This window comes from Myodes glareolus, chromosome 17 (genome assembly GCF_982192425.1).
Source record: "Myodes glareolus chromosome 17, mMyoGla1.1, whole genome shotgun sequence".
Lineage (NCBI taxonomy): Eukaryota > Metazoa > Chordata > Mammalia > Rodentia > Cricetidae > Myodes > Myodes glareolus.
Genome location: NC_142042.1, coordinates 26,963,223 through 26,981,308, shown reverse-complemented (window position 1 = coordinate 26,981,308; position 18,086 = coordinate 26,963,223). Strand labels below are relative to the sequence as shown.

General features: G+C 45.4%; 1 protein-coding gene across 2 annotated transcripts in view; it reads right to left on the bottom strand.

Annotated features, from left to right (window-relative positions):
• LOC125414821 (uncharacterized) overlaps nucleotides 1–16,508 on the bottom strand; it is a 34,939-nt gene extending 18,431 nt beyond the window's left edge. Inside the window, exons 1-2 of one of the 2 annotated variants that reach the window (XM_087897422.1) lie at nucleotides 16,316–16,508; nucleotides 15,819–15,919 (exon numbers count right to left, since the gene is read on the bottom strand). In XM_087897422.1, coding sequence (XP_087753548.1) covers nucleotides 15,819–15,919; nucleotides 16,316–16,353 — 139 coding nt within the window. In that variant the 5' untranslated portion in view covers nucleotides 16,354–16,508. The remainder of the gene's footprint in view (nucleotides 1–15,818; nucleotides 15,920–16,315) is intronic. The other variant, XM_085677708.2, reaches the window with a different exon arrangement.
• Nucleotides 16,509–18,086: the final 1,578 nt, after the last annotated feature.

Below are 18,086 nucleotides of genomic sequence, written 5' to 3'. Positions count from 1 at the left end.
TGCTGCCAGCCATAAGTCGGAGGTTCATCTCTGCAACATTGACTACTCAGCGCTGGGCTCCTTTGTGTTAGAAAAGCAGGCCTCAGATGCAAGAGTCAGCAGCCACTCACAGGCTTAACAAAGAAGGAGAAATGTGGGCCAGGGCTCCAAACCAGGCTTAACTCTAGGGCTAGACTGCGCCTCAAAGACATAAGGAAATGGCTTTCTCATTATTCAAGTCAAAGGAATTTATTGCCGGGTCTGTAAACCTCTCAGAAGCATCTTCTGTCCTACCGAGCTAAAGATCCCTGACCCCAGACCCTTGCAGACACGGGGTGGCCTGCCTGGAGCAGCTCAGCAGAAACAGCCTGTGTGCCGGCGCTCCTGGCTTCCTTCATCGGCACCAGACTCCTGCAAGACAAACCTTTTACAATATCAGTAAGGAACAGACCCATCAAGCTAGCATGGTGGCAAATGTCTCTGATCCCAGCCCTGAAAGGCTAAAGCAAGGGGATTTTGCTTTGAAACTTTGAAGACAGCTGTGGGATACATAGCAAGCTCAAGGCCAGACTGCGGGCTTTAGGAGACTCATCAAACATGTCTACTCCAGAGTGTTTCTTTTCTTTCTTTTTTATTGCTGTGTGTGCATGCGTGTTCACGTGTGTATGTGAGTGGGAAGGGGAGTTATTTTGTAAGTACAGTGTGTCATCTACCTTTGATTTTTTCCTTTCCAGATCCAGGCTGGGCAGAGAGCCCCAGGATCCATCGCTCTCTGTTCCCCGAGCTCTGGGATTACAAGAGCATGCCACCATAACTGACTTTTCTTTTCTTTTTTTAAACCCAAGTTCTGGGGATTTGACTTGGGGTTTTTATGTCTGCAAGGCAAGCACTTTACCAACTGAGCTACTTCTCCAGCCCTCAGTAGAGTTTCTAAAAGATTGCACTCTATGGAAGCACGTCATTAAGATGAAAAGTTACTATTGACAATACAGACAAGTGAGACTATAATTGCACTTTATTATTGTTGTTATTATTCACTAATGTGTTTGTGTGTGTGTGTGTGTATAAGTGTGGCTGCCCCTGTGACAATTCTCTCCTTCCATTGTGGGATCTGGGAATCAATCTCAGACCTCGGGACTGAGTGCTTGGTCGGCACCTTTTACCCACTGAGCCATCTTGTCCACCTATGTGCTCATAGCCCTTAAGAAAATATTGTAGGATTTTAAAATTTACTTATGTTTTTCTGCATGTCTCTGTGTGTACGTGTGTGCCAAAAGAGGCTTTGGATTCACTGGAGCTGAAATTACAGGCAGTTGAGAGTCACACAATGTGGGTGCTGGGAACCAAAACCAGGTCCTTTGGAAAATCAGCAACTGCTCGTAACCACTGAGCCCTCGCCCCAGCACCCCAGCTGCGCTTTTTGAATTTTTTGAGATATAATTCAATTACAGCATCTCTCTTTTTCCTCCCCATGCCAGCCCACCTGTATACCCCACCCTGCTTTCTTTCAAATTCATGACCTTGTTTTTATTAATTGCTACTGCATGCATATATGTGTGTGTATATATATATATATACATATTCCTAAATATGACCTACTCAGTCTGTATAATGTTAGTTGTATGTATATGTTTTCAGAGCTGACCATTTGAATTGGATAACCAATAGGTATGCTCTTCCCTGGGGAAGACTATTTCTCCTGCTCTCCGTGTTCCTTAGTTGTCTGTAGCAATGGCACTTTTTAAAAAGAACCTTTATTCTTCTCAAAGGACCATCAGGTTCCTACTAGTAACAGTATCCCAGATTTTTTATTAGATATACCCATTTTAGGGATCACACTGTTAACAGGGACCAAGCGCACCAGCATCCCCGGTACTATATTTGGATGCGCACATAGGGATCACTGTTAACAGGGACCAAGCGCACCAGCATCCCCGGTACTATATTTGGATGCGCACATAGGGATCACACTGTTAACAGGGACCAAGCGCACCAGCATCCCCGGTACTATATTTGGATGCGCACATAGGGATCACACTGTTAACAGGGACCAAGCGCACCAGCATCCCAGGTACTATATTTGGATGCGCACATTTCGGCAGCTGTATCCTTTCATTCAACAAACATGTTTTGGACTCTATTTACATGCCGGGAGCTGTTGAGGGGACCCGACTCTACAGCTATGAAAGAAAGAGCAAAACTCTCTTCCCTCCGGAGAACTGTGATCTAGAGGGTGAGATAGCCAATAAATGCTTTAATAATTATATGTGATGGCTGCTGGGGATGAGAACTGGGTTGAAAGCAGGGACAGAGGATAAGAAGTACCAGGGGCTGGGTGGTAGCGATGGGGGCGTTCCTTGCCAAGAGTGTGAACAGAGAGGGCCTTAGTGGGAGGAGGTAAAGGAGTAAGACCAGGGAAGGTCTCAGAAAAGATGAATGGGGAGAGAGCAGAGATCGGATGCAGCAAACAAGCTCGCTTGTCTGGGCAGAGGAATAAAAGAGCCACAGACCACACAGAGTCTTGTAAACCACTGGGAAATGGCAAACTTCTAGAGAGCTCTGAGCTGAATCAAGTCCTGAACCGACTTAGACTTGAAACGGTCCCCAGTAGCTTCCCAGACAAGAGGCAAGTGGAGTACGCCGAAACTGGCTGACTATAAAATCCAGAAGGAAGCTGACGGGAGCTTGCACCAGGTCAGAAGAGAGTAGCTGTCCCGTGTTGTAGGTGAAGTATTTGTTGATAGATTGCGTGTGGGGAGAGCGACATGGGAAGGCTTCTGGCCTGGGCAAATGGAAAACAGACCTCCCGTTTCTTGAGATAGAGAAGACCGAGCATGAGCTGCCCGAGGAGGAGACTAGAAACTGGGATTGGACACAGAGAGAGAGCTGCTTTCTTCAGACAGGGTCTTGCTATACATCCCAGGCTGGCCTGAAACTCGCCGTACTCCTACCCCTGCAACCTAGGAGCTAGGATTACAGGTTTGGGTCATACTGTCTGGTTTAGAGATTGGAGTTTGGACATGTGAAGTTTCAGATAGTTAACGGACACTCAGATGCGGAGGTGGTGATCAACTGGAGAGAACTCAGCGAGTTGTTAGCAGACGGAGTACATAGAGGCACGAGAGTGGATGAAGCCATCAGGAGAATGAGCTAGAAAGAGAAGGGGCTGAGTTGAAGGGGCTTTGCCTACCAGAGTTCAGAGGAAAGGCGAAGAACAAAGGGACAGAAGAGGGGCCTAAGAGAGCTGGGAAGAGCCCGAAGCTGTCTTATCCCAGGATCAAGGGCAGAAAACATTTAATGATCAGCTATGTCACAGGCTAGTGATGGTTGCACCGTGGGATCGTAGCTGACTGTCAGCCTAGCAGTGTGAGCCTCAAGCATATTCGCATGGTACTAGGAAAAAATAGGAGAAATGCAGATGCCTTTGCTGTCTTCGTCCTTTGCTACTGATTTCCATTCTACTTAAGACCTGGAAAAATGTCTAATTATTTGGGACAAAAAAAAATAATAAACCTGATTTCACAGAATTCTACCTAACTGACATCTTTAATCCCTCTTTTCAATGGAATGGTATCGTATTCAAGATATTTAGTTAGTTAAGTGCTGGGGTTGGGGACAGACTGTAAGAACTCGCATACACGCCACTGCGTCATACCTCCTCCTCTGCGTGAATTACATGATTTATATATGTACTTCTTTGATTTTGTGGTACGGGGGGGGGAGTGGTGTTGAACCTAGGACTTTCTGAATGTTGGGGAAGTGTCTATCACTTAGTTATATCCAGTTTTTCTTTCCTTTTTAAAAATTCTCTGAATGTTCTTGGACTCACCTCTCAGCTCAAGCAGGCCTTAACCATGCAGAGATTATAGACCTGCACCCCAAGGTTTTTCTGTGTAGCCCTGGCTGCCCTGGAATTTATTCTGTAGACCAGGCTGGCCTCAAACTCACAGAGATTCGTCTGTCTCTACATCCTGAGTGCTGGGATTAAACACGTGTGCCAGCCACCACACCTAGATTGGCCCTACTTTTAAAAAACAAACAAATAAACAAACAAACAAACAGGATTTTGCACGCAACTGTTACTGGTTTTCAGACATTTCTTGTTTGGAGATGAGGTGGGGCGCTGGAGATTGAACCTCCTGCTGGTGCATGCTAGACAGATCCTCTATCACTGAGCTACAACTCCAGCCTTCGGTTTCACCTTTAACATAAATGAAATACTGTCTCCATCCTACAGCATGTGTAATGCTGGGTAGCCTCTTTGTGCCTGGAAGGCACCAGCAACGAGGAAGGCAGCATAAAAGGAGACCATAGGAATAAAGGGAGGAAACTGCCGAAGTTCTACACCACCTGAGTGAGGCTGTTCGTTCTGTCTGAATTCAGTATCCACAGAATGGAGAGACGTGAAGTTGAGTCTCCTTGTCAGTGTTCACAGTGGGACTGGCAGCGTAATTACTAAGTCATGGCACAATGTAAATTGAGTTACCAATATGAAAGGAGAAATTGCCCCTCTTTCCTTGTAAATTAAATCTTGTGTCATGTTCCCAGTCAGATTTGAATACAACCCTGGGTTTTTAAGTATATAAATTACTCATAATGCTTGCAGTGCAACTTTTATTTGATTACGGATTTCTCTTTCATCTTGAACCGGAAGAAGCTATAAGGAAATGCAACACCAGCCATTCCCTGATTAATGGGAGTGAGGGCAGAGTGTTCTTCACAGCCTCATGGTCCCAAGCTACAGTGAAATTCTTATTTCTTTTTTCTTCCTTTTCCCTCTTCTTTAATAATAATAAATAAATAAAGGAGAAGGAAGAGAATTTAAGGCTGAAGCAGAGTTTCTTTCATGAAATGCTTCTTCCACAGTGCTGGAAACCCTAAGATAACAGCCTTGTATTCAAATAGGAGAGGCAGAAAATGTAATTTACTTGAAGCATTAAGTGAAACAGAATAGAGGGCTATTCTTTTTTAAATCATCCATAGTAAGTGAGATATTCACAGTAACTAATATACAATGTCCCCTTGATTTTTGGTGATTCCTCATTTTAGTAACCAATGAATAAAATATAGCAGTGATATCCACTTAAAGATGGTTTCTGTTGCTGATGCTAGAATAAAGAATGTCGTTAAGTATGGAACCCCACTTCTGCGTGGAAAGTAGACACCATCTTATTTAAGAGGAGAGAAACAACAGACAATATTTAGTTACATAACTTCTCTCTCCTGCTTCCCCTCTAAGATTATAACAGGACATATTGTCCGTCTCTGTCCCGTTAGGCTTTGCATGAAATCAATCATTTTCTTCCTAATTTTCAGCTCCCTTATTGCTGATTTCCCTAGAAACGGGAAGAACCACGCAGCTGCATCTCACTTGGTGGGGGGCGTTTGGGCGACCGATTCACCTCTTTGGGTACCAAGTCATCCTTCACATCCATCAGTTCTACTCCTCTCCATTATCAGGAACCAAACTATGGAAAATCTCATAGCCCAGCAGTGGAAACAGCTTCCTGAGTGATTTCACACCTAGCAGGCTGCAGGGCCCACAGAGAAGTAGGGGCCGTGAAAGGCAGATAGCAAGACACACGGTGTCAGTCGGCGCTGAAGGCCACACCTGGAGTCAATCCTCCAGGCTGATCGCAATGATCTTCTGGACCCAAGAGAGCAACCCAAGAAATCCTGACCCTTCAAGTTTTTTTCTGACCTTACCCACGCTTCCGTTCCCTTCACAGTCCCCTTCTGAAAAATTCTGATATCTACATTGATCAGAATATTTGGGCAAGGCTCTCTGAGTCCCTATTCAATAGTTAAGCTGACTGACTTTCCACTTGTTTGGACCTGGAGGACCGACTGGAGGGGAGAATGAGAGATGGGAAGGAACTTGAGGTATTTCAAAACAGGGGCAGGAGCAAGACTACATCTCAGCTGTATTTTTGAACACTTCCTATAAAAAAGATTCAGAAAATGCCCTTTGTTTTTCATGAGTGTAGCTTTGTGCTGCAGCCCAAAGACTTTTGCTGCTGCTGTGTGTAATGGCTGTATGTGTGGGCTACAGCAGAAGACAGCCAAGCGTAGTTGTGCAGCGGTGCACAGCAGCACACTCTATGACCCCCTGGTTCTGCGTTCACCAGAGTCCCTTATCTCTGTGATGCCATCGCCTCTGGAAATGACCTCACCACTTGCTCCTAGAGCCTCCTTCCCCAAAGGCCCATGCCTGGAGTGTCCAAGACCTTACTGCTTGGTATCGTGGGGCCATTGACACCCTTGTATCTATTAAACTGGAAACACTTTGCAATACATATCATCTCACTGAGTTTACTTGGCTGCTGTTTCAACACTTCGGCAGTCATGCCAATAACCTGATTTCCCTTTCTATCTTCTCTATACAATGTGTGATTAGCATACTTTTAGAAAGGTGGGCTTTACTCCAACAAGCTTTTCAGATGGAGATGAGAAATGACAGAATTGAAGGAATCTATACAAAGCAGCCAGAGGTGGGCTTCAGGGATGTCTTCCTCAAACAGTTCTCCATTTTAGTTTTGAAACAGGGTCTCTCATGGAGCCTCGAGCTCATTGAATGACTAGAATGGCTAGCCAGCTAGCTCCAAGGATCTGTCTATCTCCTCCTGATTCATCGCTGGTGTAAGAGACATGAGCCACCATGCCTAGTTGTCTTTGCTGTTGTTTTTGCTTTTTGAGACAAGGTCTCTCTGTGTTAACTTTTCTGGAACTGGCTTTTCTGAAACTCACCCTGTAGAGCAGGCTGGCCTCGAACTCACAGAGATCTGCCTGCCTCTGCCTTCCAAGTGCTGGGATTAAAAGTGTGTGCCACCACCACCTGGCTACCATGCCTAGTTTTTATGTAGGCACTGAGGCTATTTATACACACACTCATATATATGTATATATATATTACATTTTCAAAATATATAAAAAATTTTTTTTCTTTTTTCCCCCCTTTCTCTGTGTGGCCCTGCCTGTTCTGAAATTTGCTCTGTTGTCCACAGCCTGGTCTATTATTTCTTATGAAAGAATCTATAGGTTGTTTTAAAATTCTATTTATTATTATTAGTCAATGGTGGTTTGAGTGAGAATGTCCTCCATAGGTTCATGTATTTGAATACTGGGTCACCAGTTGGTGGTGCTGTTTGGGGATGCTTAGGAGGTGTGGCCTTGCTAAGGGAAGTGTGTCACTTAGAGAGGGCTTTGCACTCTTAAAGTCTCTCCCTACTCTCAGTTTTGTTATTAGAGTTGAAGGTGTGAGCTTCCAGCTTGCCGTTCTGGCAGCCACACCTGCTGCCTGCTGCCTGCTGCCTGCTGCCATGTTGTTCCTGCAGTCTGGCACCACGAGCCAAAGTAAACTCTGTCTTTCCTAAGTTGCCTTGGTGTTTTATCCAAGCAACAGGAAACCAACCAATACTTCGTGTATATCTATCACCCTTATGTGCATTCCAGGGATCGAACTCAGGAGATCAGACTTGTCTGTTGTAGAATATTATTCTAAGATGTGTTACATTTATTTATGTTTGAAACATTTGTTTAATGATTCAAAGATGTGTTGCATTCTTTTTTGTTGCATTTGTTTTAACTCTGTGAAGTTGTGTTACTTTGCCTGTCTAAAGCATCTGATTGGTCTAATAAAGAGCTGAATGGCCAATGGCAAGGAAGGAGAAAGGATAGGTAGGACTGGCAGACAGAGAGAATAAATAGAAGGAGAAAAAGAAGATCAAGAAGCAAGAAAAGGAGGAGAGGAAGACTCCAGGGGGTAGCCACTCAGCTACACAACAAGCCACAGAGAAAAAAGTCAAGAAAGGTATACAGAAATAGAGAAATATAAAAGCCCAGAGGCAAAAGATAGATGGGATAATTTAATATAAGCTGGTTAGAAACAAGTCTTACTAAAGCTGGACATTCATAAGTAAGAATAAGTCTCTGTGTGTGGGTTTATTTGGGAGCTGGGTGGTGGGTCCCCAAAAGAGCCAAGAGTAAATAACAACCAACAACACTTATCTGGACAGCAAGCACATTTGTCAGGCCTTCTCATTGGCCCCTCTTGAGTCACATTTAAAGTCATAGGAAGGGACAACACACATATCGTTCTCTACTGAAAAGGCACAACAAAGACCAAGGAGCTGATGACAACTCCTCTTCCTTCTCCTCTTTTTCTCCAACTTTTCCGGGCATGGCCTCACACTGTAGCCTGTGTTGTCTTCCGACTCACCATCCCGCTTCCTCGGTTGCCAAGTGCTTGAGTTACATTCCCACACCACCAGGCCTGGCATAGCAGCTGCTCTTTCTATTCCTCCCGGAAATAACCCTGCTTCCTTTTGCTTTACCTTCACCTTCATTTACATCTCTGAAATGGGTAATATGAGTTTCATGCCCATAAAGCATTGGCCTAATTCTAAGGAAGATGGTTTAGGAAGGTATTCTGGTAAAAACTCCAGGCACAGACCAGAGATTTACTACCTTATCCACACATACCAAGACACAGACGAGGAAGTGTAGCCGAATACGAACTCTGTGAAGGGTACAGATACCGTGCAGTGTTATAGATTTCCTGGATAAACTTCGATCCCAAGGGACCCAGAGAGCTGTGAGTTTGGCAGTTTTACAGGGCAGAGAAAACTATCCTAGAATATATAATGCAGAGCACCTTCGGGTTCTTACTGCTTCACATTCTAGGGCAAATGCATTATTTAGAGTGCAGAAGAAATACTCAAACAATCCAACAACACACTGAAGCGCAAATACTCATTGCGCATCTATTGGGGGTACAGTCCTGTTACCACACCTCTAAATGGTTTTCACAAAAGCTGGGCACGGTGGTGCATACCATCAATCCCACTGTGAGGCTGGCACAGGAAGATCAGGAGCTCAAGGCCAGCCTAGGTTATATACTGAGACCCCCATCTCAAAGCAAAAGCAGAATTAAAAACATCCATAAAAACTTGTTACAATTTTTTTCTTTTCTTATTTTTTTCATTTTTTAAAATTTTTAATTGATTTTATTGAGCTATAAATTTTTCTTTGCTTCCCTCTATTCCTCTCCCCTCCCCTTCATCCCTCTCCCATGGTCCCCATCCTCCCAATTTACTCGAGAGACCGTGTTTTTTTCTACTTCCCATGTAGATTAGATCTATGTATATCTCTCTTAGGGTCCTCATTGTTGTCTAGGTTCTCTGGGATTGTGAATTGTAGGCTGGTTTTCTTTGCTTTACAACTAAAAGTCACCCATGAGTGAGTACATATAATATTTGTCTTTTGAGTCTGGTTTACCTCACTCAAAATGATGTTTTCTAGATCCATCTATTTGCCTGCAAATTTCAAGATGTCGTGGTTTTTGTTTGTTTGTTTGTTTGTTTTTTGTTTCTTTTCTGCTGTGTAGTAATCTATTGTGTAAATGTACCACATTTTCCTTATCCATTCTTCAGTCAAGGAACATTTAGTTGTTTCTAGGTTCTGGCTATGATGAACAAAGCTGCTATGAACATAGTTGAGCACATGTCCTTTGGCACCTTCGAGTATCCTTTGGATATATACCCAAAAGTGGTATTGCTGGAAGGTTGTATCCTAATTTTCTGAGAAATCGTCATACTGAAATTCAAAGTGGCTGTACCAATTTACACTCCCACCAGCAATGCAGAAGTGTTCCCTTTACCCTACATCCTCTCCAGTATAAGTTGTCATCAGTGTTTATGATCTTGACCATTCTTACAGGTGTAAGATGGAATCTCAGAGTTGTTTTGATTTGCATTTCTCTGATGGCTAAGGATGTTGAGCATTTCCTTAAGAGTCTTTTAGTAATTTTAGATTCCTCTGTTGAGAGTTCTCTGTTTAGGTCTGTACTCCATTTCTTTTTAATGGATTATGTAAACTTTCAGTGTCCACTTTCTTGAGTTCTTCATATATTTTGGAGATCAGACCTCTGTCCAATGTGGGGTTGGTGAAGATCTTTTCCCATTCTGTAGACTACCGTTTTGTCTTATTGACCGTGTCCTGTGCTTTACAGAAGCTTTTCAGTTCCAGGAGGTCCCATTTATTAATTGTTTCTCTCAGTGACTGTGTTACTGGGATTATATTTAGGAAGTAGTCCCCTGTGCCAATGCATTCAAGTGTACTTCCCACTTTCTCTTCTATGAGGTTCAGTGTGGTTGGCTTTTTGATGAGGTCTTTGAACTATTTGAACCATTTGAGTTTTGTGCATGGCGATAGATATGGATCTATTTTTATTCTTCTCCATGTTGATATCCAGTTATGCCAGAACCACTTGCTAAATAAGCCTTCTTTTTTTCCATTTTATATTTTTTGCTTCTTTGTCAAAAATCAGGTGTTCAAAGGAGTGTGGATTAATATCCAGGTCTTCTATTCAGTTCCATTGGTTCTCCTGTCTCTTCTTATGCCAATACCAGGCTGTTTTCAATACTGTAGCTCTGTAGTAGAGTTTGAAGTCAGGAATTGTGATGCCTCCAGAAGTTCCTTTATTGTACAGGGTTGTTTTGGGTATTCTGAGTTTTTTGCTTTTCCATATAAAGTTGAGTACTGTTTTTTCGAGATCTGTGAAGAATTTTGCTGGGTATTGCATTGAATCTGTAGATTGCTTTTGGTAAGATTGCCATTTTTACTATGTTAATTCTACCTACTCAATAGCATGGGAGATCTTTCCATTTTCTGATGTCTTCTTCAATTTCTTTCTTCAAAGATTTAAAGTTCTTGTCATACAAGTCTTGCACTTGTTTGGTTAGACTTACTGCAAGATATTTTATGCTATTTGTGGTTATTGTGAAGGGTGATGTTTCTCTGATTTCTTTCTTAGCCCATTTATCATTTGTGTAAAGAAGGACTGCTGATTTTTTTTGAGATAATCTTGCATCCTACTACATTACTGAAAGTGTTTATGAGTTGTATAAGTTTCTTGGGAGAATTTTTGGGATTGCTTATGTAAACCATCATATCATCAGCAAATAGTGAGAGTTTGACTTCTTCTTTTCCGATTTGTATCCCCTTGATCTCCCTTTGGTGTCTTATTGTTCTAGCTAGGACCTCAAGAACTATATTGAATAGATATGGAGAGAGTGGACAGCCTTGTCTTGTTCCTGATTTCAGTGGGATTGCTGTGAGTTTCTCGCCATTTAGTTTGATTTTGGCTGTTGGCTTGCTGTATATTGCCTTTATTATGTTTAAGTATGTTCCTTGTATCCATACTCTCTCCAAGACCTTTATCGTGAAGGGATGTTGTATTTTGATGAAGGCTTTTCCAGCATCTAATGAGATGATCTTGTGGTTTTTATTTTTCAGTTTGTTTATATGGTGGATTACATTGATGGATTTTCATATGTTGGTTGTTACAATTTTGAGCTATTCACAAAAACTTATTTTGCTTTCTAATGAAATAGAACTATAGGTGTAAATATTTAATGACTGTACTGAATATAGACTTATTTTCTTATAAATCTCTGTCTTAATCAGGGTTTCTATTGCTATGACCAAACACCATGGTCAAAAAGCAAGTTGGGAAGGAAAGAGTTCATTGGACTCACACAGCACTGTTCATATTGAAAGAAGTCAGGCCAGGAACTCAACCAGGATAGGATCCTGGAGACAGGAGCTGATGCAGAGGCCATGGGTGGGGGGTTGCTTACTGGCTTGCTCAGTCAACTTTCTTATAGAACCCAGGACCACCAGCCCAGGGATGGCACCACCTATCATGGGCTGGACCCTCCCCCGTTGATCACTAGGGGAGAAAATATGTCTGACAGCTGGATCTTATGATCTTAAGGACTAATTTCCTCAACTGAGGCTCCTTTCTCTCTGAAGACTCTAGCTTGTGTCAAAGTTGACACACAAAACCAGCCAGTACATTCCCTATATCAACTATTTATATAACGGCTTTAAGAGGCAGCAACCAACGAGTTAACACAACACTTGGGGAGTCTTGCATGGGAGACAGGAAACAAAGGGTTTTATTGTGAAGTGTGGGGGGACATGCAGGGACCCCAGCGGAGTGGAGGCTGAGGACTAGTGAGTTGTCTACCACAGGAAGGTTGAGCTCACCAGAGGAGTGGGAGCTTCTTCGAGGTCAGTTATCTGCTCCTGTACTGCAAAGGAAGGCTGTCTGAAGGCAACCCTGAGAAACCAAAGAACAAAGACCACGTATCTGTTTAAGTCAAGCCCTAAAACGCATTTAGGAGTCTGGAGAGCAATCAGAACTGGCAGTCAACGTGTTTAACTTGATAGGAAAGTCATTCATCTCTCTGATTTGCTTTCTGCCAATTCAACCTAAGGGAAACAGGCTTGAGATCTGGAATTGGCAGAATGGGACCGAAGGACCTTTTAAGCCACATTCAGATAAGGCAATTAGACTTATTCTGCCAAATAACTGTTTGCTCAAGCCAGATGACAATGTTGTAATCTAAACTATTTGTATTGGCACCTTCAACCTTCTAAATTCTCTCCCCTAATTGAATATTCTGAGTTACATGTAGCTGTGCAAACAAGACACGGTTAAGAGCTAGAAACAAGGCTTTGTGCTCATGCACACGCGCACACATTAATAGAGATAATTTCATCCAGAGAGTCTATTTTTATGGACAGCAACACTTATAAAATGAAAGCTTTCTCCAGGTCAAATGTTGGGTAGCTGACTCTCTCCTTTGAGAAATAAATGAAAATTTGGAAGTTACCCAGTTTCTAATGGAAAGAGCACAGATTAAGTATGATTCCCCCCAACAAAAGTCATGTTATAAAAACCAGGAGGCTCCGCCCCAGGCATCCAGGTTAGTTTATTGACTTTGATGAAACCCACACTGAAAAATCTGTGCCGTGGAGATGTGTTTTCCAGACATTGGATGGAGATCCTGTCAGTCGGGCACTTTCCCAGAACACTAAACTATAGATCATATACATCAAAGGCAGCCTGCAGTCCCTGTAGGTGAAATTTCTATCAATGTGCGCTGGGAGTAACTGGGTGGACAATGCGGCTAATGACCTTGCTCTGCATTAATCTCCCTCTGGTTCAGTTGGTTCTACTGATGCCCTTAGGCAAGAAAGAAGGCTGTGGCTTTGGTTTCTAGCCTCAAACCAGGGATTAGGGGCTTTCCCAATGCTGATGGAGTCCTGGAAGCCCCAGAAAACAAACCAGGGCTGACCGTCTTATGAGGCACATTTACCACCATTCAAGAGGCCCCTCCATGTCCACCAAGGACACAGATTTACAATACGAAGTAAATCCCTTAGCTAGGTAGCCTTCTTCAGAGTTTCTTAAAGAGACCCAGTTTGGTTGCTGTTTTTAGTATTTCCGTGGTCTCCTCATTGCCCACTCAAATAAGATAGCGCTAAGCAGCCCTCGATGCTTTGCTGATACTCCCCCTCCGGCCAGGACTAAATTTTAAAAAGTTTGTGTCTGAGGCCAGGCAGTGGTGGCACATGCCTTTAATACCAGAACTCAAGAGTAAGAGGCAGGGGGATCTCTGTGAGGCTGATGTCAGCCTGGTCTACAGAGCAAGTTCTAGGACAGTCAAGGCTACACAAAGAAACTCTGTCTTGACAAGATCTGCTGAGTAAATTGGGAGCATGGGGACCATGGGAGAGGATAGAAGGGGAGGGGAAAGAAAGGGAGGAGAGCAGAGAAAAATATATAGCTCAATAAAAAACAATTTTTAAAAAAGAAAGAAACCCCATCTTGAAAAACAAACAAACAAACAAACAAAACAAACAAACAGAAAATGGAGGGGGGGCTGGAAAAATGACTCAGCAATTAAGAGCACTGACTGCTCTTCCAGAGGACCTGGGTTCAATTTCCAGCAGCCACATGATAGCTCATTAATGTTTGTGATTCCAGTTCCAGGGGACCCGATACCCTCACACTGACACACATGCAGGCAAAACACCAATGCACATAAAATAAAAATAAATATGAAAGGAGACCAGCAGGCACACACCTTTAATCCCAGCGTTCGAGAGGCAGATGCAGAGTGAGTTCCAAGACAGCAAAGGCTACATAGAGAAACCCGGTCTCAAAAAACCAAAAGGAGAGAGAGGGGGAGAGAGAGAGAGAGAGAGAGGGAGAGAGAGAGAGAGAGCGCCCAGGGAAGGAGCTGGAGGTGGGGGTGCAAGGGTGGGGGTGGGTGGGGATGATGCACATCTTTAATCCCAGCATTTGGGAGGCAGAGGCCAGGCCCATCTACAAAGGAAATTCCAGGACAGCCAGGACTGTTACACAGAGAAACCCTGTATTGAAAAACAAAACAAAATAAAATAAAAATAAAATAAGGAAGGAAGAAAGAAAGGAAGGAAGAATTGCTATTGACCTGGGTTGGCACCCACTTCTAACCTGTGACTTTTGGGGAAATATAAGATATACAAATAGAAGGAGCCTCCTAAGTGTCAATCAAGCCAAATGGTTGTGGAGTCCTTCAAATCAGGAAGCTGGGTGTTGCTGTTAGCAGGAGGCAGCAGAAGGCCGAGTGATATCTCAGGATTCTGTTTCCTTTGCCCTGGAAGTCCCCAGTCGGGGACCATGTCGCAACACTGGACATTCTCATGCCGACTACACTGCTATCCGTCTGTCCACAGGCTGCTTTGAAGAGCTTATGCTGAGAGACGGCCCAGAGAGTGACTCCATCGGTGGGGTTACCTTGGGTGAGTTAGTATCACTCATGAGCCAGCTGTTCTAAGTCTTCCGCTTTGCTCCTGTCATTTCCCAGGAAGTCTTGGTCACCGTCATCACAGCACTATGAGCTTGGGACCCTGCAGCCCGGGATACCATATTCTAAGATACAGACTCTGGGGAGAGTCTCACCGCTTCTCAAAACATGTCTAGCCTACCATTCAGGACCTCCTCCCGCCAGCGTGTCAGAGTTCCTTCTGCCGATCCTTCAAGCACTTTACCCACGTACTCGTTACCCCCACAAACATGCTTATCTCCTTCGTGGTAAAAGTTCCCGGGGCTTTATTAACTTTGATTCTGCAACGAACAGATTTTTCCCCTTAAAGAAGCCTCTCGCATCATGGTCCAATGCCTTACCCTATTGCGCAGTTTCACAAGCATTATCTCCTTGAAAGGTAGGCTACTACACAGTCATTTGCAAAGAAAATGAGGTTACGAGAGGTCAGATGCCCTACCTAACTTCAGTGCTGAGCCTGTCTTGGACCTGGAATGTCCGCTTCCGCATCACACTATCGGGGAAAATGTGTCTGAGAAGAAAACTTACAGGCCTTCCGCCATAGACTCAAGCTTTTCTGCGGAGTCTCGCTTTTGAAACATGTGGGTTGACCCACCGATGAGACAGATTCCAATCAGAGGCAGACTGGGAAAGCGATTAAAAATGGTATTAACATCAGTTTTCCAGAATCTAACTTCTGTGGACGAAATGTGCAGTGCACCGGACCCGTGAGCAGAGGGGTTAACATAGCAGGACGCAGGAACAGGGCTGACCCACGTGTGTCAGCGCTCGCTCTCAAAAAATGTGGCCACAGAAGAAAGTGTGAAGCATGCTGGAAGAAGACAATATTTATGGCTGAAGAAATTTGGCCCCACATAACGGTAATTATGAACAAGATATTTCCCTAATAAAATTACTGCAAAACAAAATCTGGAGAATCTAAGTGCTTCCCTATGTTGCCTTTATTTTATCCCATGTGCTCGAGTGATTTTGAGAAGGAGAAGAGAAAAAAAAAAGGAGCAAAGGGAGCAGAGAGAAAGCGCGCTGTGGCGAGATGGCCTCTGCAGAGGGTTGGTTTTGCTTTAGAAACTGGAATGTGTCCAGGCTTGATTTTTATTTTCAATTCACATTTCAGATCCAGCTCCCCAAACTCTTTGATCTTTCTCCCTGTCTCCTTACCCGGAAGAGAACCCTTGGCCTTCTCAGCTGGGAGCTGGGAGCACACGTGGAAAGACTGGCTGGGATCCATATTCTTGCCAAATTTAGTCACACAAAGGGGCCTGAGAGGGAAAAAAGAAAGGATGAAAGCCGCAGCCGCCACGACTTCAAAGGCCGCGCCGCCGCGCCGGGCCCTGCGCAGGCGCCGCCCTCCACAGATATAAGGCGAGCCCCGCGCGCGCGGGCGGCCCTTCCGCGCGCATCCCGGCTCCAGGGCGGATGGAGGGGGCCGAGAGACCGCAGAGAGAGACCGAGGGGCCTGCTTTCTAGAAGCCGGTGCCCACGCCATATTAAGGGGAGTGAGAAAAGTTTTGAGAAACGGAGGAAAAGAATGTGATGTTTGAGCCCCCTAGACTAGCGGTTCCCCGCTGGCACGTGTGTACCAGAGCCGAAGTCCACGTGCGGTGTCCCCTCGTTCCTATGTCACGCGGGCTCCTAGGTGCGGGATTTCCACTTACCGGTGCAGAGCCGAACCTCCGCATCCCTTCTGATTCATTCTGTTTCCCCCGTGTCCACCCTGCTTGTCCACTCCACCGTCTGCCCTCAGCCACCCTCAGCTCCACGCCGTCCAGGCTGGCATGGCACTCCGGTCTGGGGTTGACATCCCACGGACCAGAGTGGATGGGGCTCCCTCGAGGAGGGTACACAGTGCTGACCGCCGCGGGTCCCGCGCTCGAGTTGCCCTCCCGCCCGGGAGGCCATGACAGACGCCAACGGGCGCCGGTCGCGCGGAAACCCGGTGTCTGCAGGTTTTCACGGTCCCACGAGTTCCCTGGCCCTGGAGGAGGGGGCTTTGGGTTTGTTTGTCTAAGGCGGAAGAGCCCTTGGGACACAAACTGCCACTTCCCTCATCCCCCTTCTCCGCGACGTCGGTTAAACTGAAGGGTGCCCACAGATTGAGCCTCCTGCCGAAGCTGGGGTGGGAAACCGGGGTCTCGGTTCCGCCCCTGGAATCACATGAATTCGTTTTTCTAGTCCCTTCTCGGCTGTCTTTCAGAGCATCTTCTTCCGTAGGCCCCGCCACCTCCTTCCTTTGGGATCCCACCTAGGTTGCAGCTGGCAGAGAGTCTAGGCCACACAAAAAGAAGACGGGGTTAGGACCTAGGGGGTGGAGAGGGCTGTGCGGGGGAACTGCGCTTCTCATCCCTGTAATTAAGGACGCTGGACCGTCTGCAGTGGACTCCACTTAGCTGCAAAATCGCTAAGTGGGGGAGGGGTCTAGTGTGGGTCTGGGTCATTCCTCCTGTCGCCCCCCATCCCCCGCGGCCCACTGGGCTAAGCGCACCTCAGGTCAGCACGGCCAACTCTGCTCCCCGCAGCCTGGGTGAGGTTGGGCGCCTGGCTCCCTCTACACTCCCCCTCCCCATTCCCACCCCTACTCAGAGGCACAGCACCAGCGACAGCGCCTTGTGCAAAAGGAAGTGTTGATATAAAACAAGTTCGCTCCCAAACTAAACCCAATGCCACCAGGAGGGGAGAAACCAACAGCAACGGAGCCAGCCCCTAGCAATTGTTTCACGGTCGGAATTAAATCACATCAAAACGCCCCCTGAAACCCACATCCTGAAGGAGTAAACCTACTACAGCCAACCTCCAGTGGTTCGCTAGAGTTCACACGAATAACCTGCCTCTACATCCGAGGAAAGGGGGCGGCGGGGCTGCTTTTGTACCGCACCCACCACATCCCAGACCTAGGCTCCCACTCGCTCTACCCCAAGAAGCGAAGAAGCGGCTGCTTATGCTAATAACAGCCCCACAGGAATTAGGAGAGACTGCCAGGCGGCTGGAATGCCTTTGCCAGGAAAGCAAAGTCCAGAGACACCACTTCCTGGGGTTACTTCGCCCCTCCTGCATCTCCTTGCTTTTCTCTCTTAAGAGGGGCAGATTTCACAGGGAAAAGTCACCCTCCTTTGCCGTCAAAGCTCGAAAACATGTGGGCGCATGGTTTTAAGGGCGCCCTTATCTAAGATTTGGAACACTGCTAAAGACAGCACACTGAGGAGACCACTCACCGCCACGCACACAGAGCGAGGCCATTAGGTGCTTTCGTTAGAGCCAATGTTTCCAAGGAGGGTTACCGCAAGGTACCAAACGCAGCCACCTATCTCAGCCTTTTTGTAAACCGTTCTCGCTAGGTATTGCGCCAAAATTCCCCATCTTCTTGAGCTCCTAATCTCCGGGACACCTGGAGCTGAGCTCCGTATGACTCACAGAGTCCAGATAATTAAC